Here is a 2,057-nt window from a genome sequence, read left to right as displayed (position 1 = left end):
TTTTTTTTTTTTTTAGCTGTTTGACCCTTTATTCACCTCTTCAAAACGTGATGAGAAAATTTGTACAAAAATCTTCCTTGTGGGTCTGATTGGCTAATCTCTACAAAGTCTACAAACCACTTTACAGTAGATATCTTCTTTTGCTGATTACTCCTCAGAGACGAGCACAGAGGGCAGCTAAACAACAGCAGCAGCAGCAGGTGTTCTCTGTGGAGGAAGAGGCCGGCTGGAGGGACACATGCATGGACGGGAATGTTACAGACAATGAAGAACAAGGCTGGACGGAGAGAGAGAATGGGACGGTGTTTGTCATTCCAACCTCTCCCCGAGCACCAGACGGCCACTGTAGATGGGAATACCTGAAAGGAGGAGATCCAGACTGCACAAGTTTAGGGTGGATGTCTGAGCTGCAGGACGGAGACACCACCACTCTGGGCTCCAGCAGTGAGGACACACTGAGTCGTGACCTGGAGCGGGTCTCTCTGGGTTCTCTGGGCAAGTGGACCTGGGATATTCACTCCATCATTCTTGACCTCTCCACAGCTAACTTCATTGACACAGTGGCTATCAAGGCTATGAAAAATGTAAGTACTAAAGGGACAGATTTCCTTTAAACAAAGGGTAAGACATGACTGAAAATCTTAAATGTCACTAGATTTCCCCTTGTTTTTAAAGCTTAGAGGAGGATCCTTATATACTATACATCCAGGTGTCAAATCCGTTTAACAAATAATGTAAATGTAATTTGAGAAGCATTAGCAATGTATACAGGTTGTCTTGGTAGTTTTATAGGGGGAGCTTAAGAGATAACCCTGATGATCTAGGGTGAGATAGGTTACTGGGTTGATTAGACTTAATATCACTTGATGGGGAAGATATGTGAAAACAGATTTTTTAAAGATTGGTGCACTAGTGACTTTAGATGATGATGAGGAGAAATACTCATTATTTATTACATTGACAGATTTTCCAGGACTTCAGTGAGATTGATGTGGATATCTACATGGCTGGTTGTCAGGGTAAGTGAATACCTTCCCACTTCCTTAAGACTGTAATTCATGACAAGGTTTTATAATCTTTGTAATGTCTCCACGAGTGAACTGTTTGCTCTTCAGCCTCTGTGGTGGAGCAGTTGGAGCTTGGTGACTTCTTCTCCGAGTCGATAACAAAGAGACAACTTTTTGCCTCCGTTCACGATGCTGTGCTCTACTGTCTGAACCACCGTGGAGCAACATCATTCCCAAGATGCGAGTCATCAGTGGTGAGTATGATCAGGTGACACTTTGTTTGGACAGTCCGTAAGCTGATACTCAACTGTCAAGTCACTAAAGTCAGACAAAGTGTAAAATGCCTGATCCCTGTATGCACACTTCATAACACATAAGTTAGTTAATAGCTGATTGTCAGCGTTGAACAATCCAAACATATTAAAGGACCTAAGAGCATTTGATCATGTCAATTTAACTAAATGTCTTTCTAAAAACTGGTCTGATTTCAGGACATGCACGGCAGCACAAAACTTTAAGGACTTAAGCCAAACAGGACATCCAGCACAGAGGATGGAAAAACATCTACAGGAGGAAATATCACAAGCTGAGAACTTGTATTTGTAAATCAATAGATGCTAGCACTGAGTAAAGTGTAAAACAAATCATTTACATTGATATTTATGCATGTTATCTTTAAGGTATGTAAAAGAAGACTAATGCTGAATTCAGATACATGAGCTTAATTTAACTTTATTCCATGTGGGAGAGTGTTACAGTGTATTTTTAAAGAAAAAAATAATTAATAAAATAAATAATAAATGAATACAGTGAAACATCCAAACAACTGTGCATTTTAATCTAGGACAATCTGGCAGAAAATAATGATGAATTCAAGGAACAAAGACAAGGCAACATGCATCACACTGAGAGTGTGTGAGTCTTTTTTGGTAATGGCAGCAGTAACAAGGTAGGACATTGAAATGTTTACAGTAGCCATTTCAATTTTCAAGTGCAATTTTTGCTCATAGCAACAGCAAAACCTGTGAAGCTAACACATGCAAAGGAATG

General features: G+C 40.0%; 1 protein-coding gene across 1 annotated transcript; it reads left to right on the top strand.

Moving 5' to 3' along the window:
* Positions 1-133: 133 nt before the first annotated feature.
* Positions 134-1,791, top strand: LOC111654034 (solute carrier family 26 member 6-like). The gene is made up of 4 exons (XM_023404866.2): positions 134-584; positions 965-1,019; positions 1,116-1,261; positions 1,499-1,791. The coding sequence occupies exons 1-4, from the start codon at positions 243-245 to the stop codon at positions 1,523-1,525; spliced, it is 570 nt and encodes a 189-aa protein (XP_023260634.1). The 5' UTR covers positions 134-242; the 3' UTR covers positions 1,526-1,791.
* The last annotated feature ends 266 nt before the right edge of the window (positions 1,792-2,057 follow it).

Source organism: Seriola lalandi, unplaced genomic scaffold (assembly GCF_002814215.2).
Source record: "Seriola lalandi dorsalis isolate HSWRI2012SDOR001 ecotype SW California unplaced genomic scaffold, Sedor1 jcf7180001974421, whole genome shotgun sequence".
Taxonomy (NCBI): Eukaryota; Metazoa; Chordata; class Actinopteri; order Carangiformes; family Carangidae; genus Seriola; species Seriola lalandi.
This window is presented reverse-complemented; position numbering and strand designations above follow the sequence as displayed.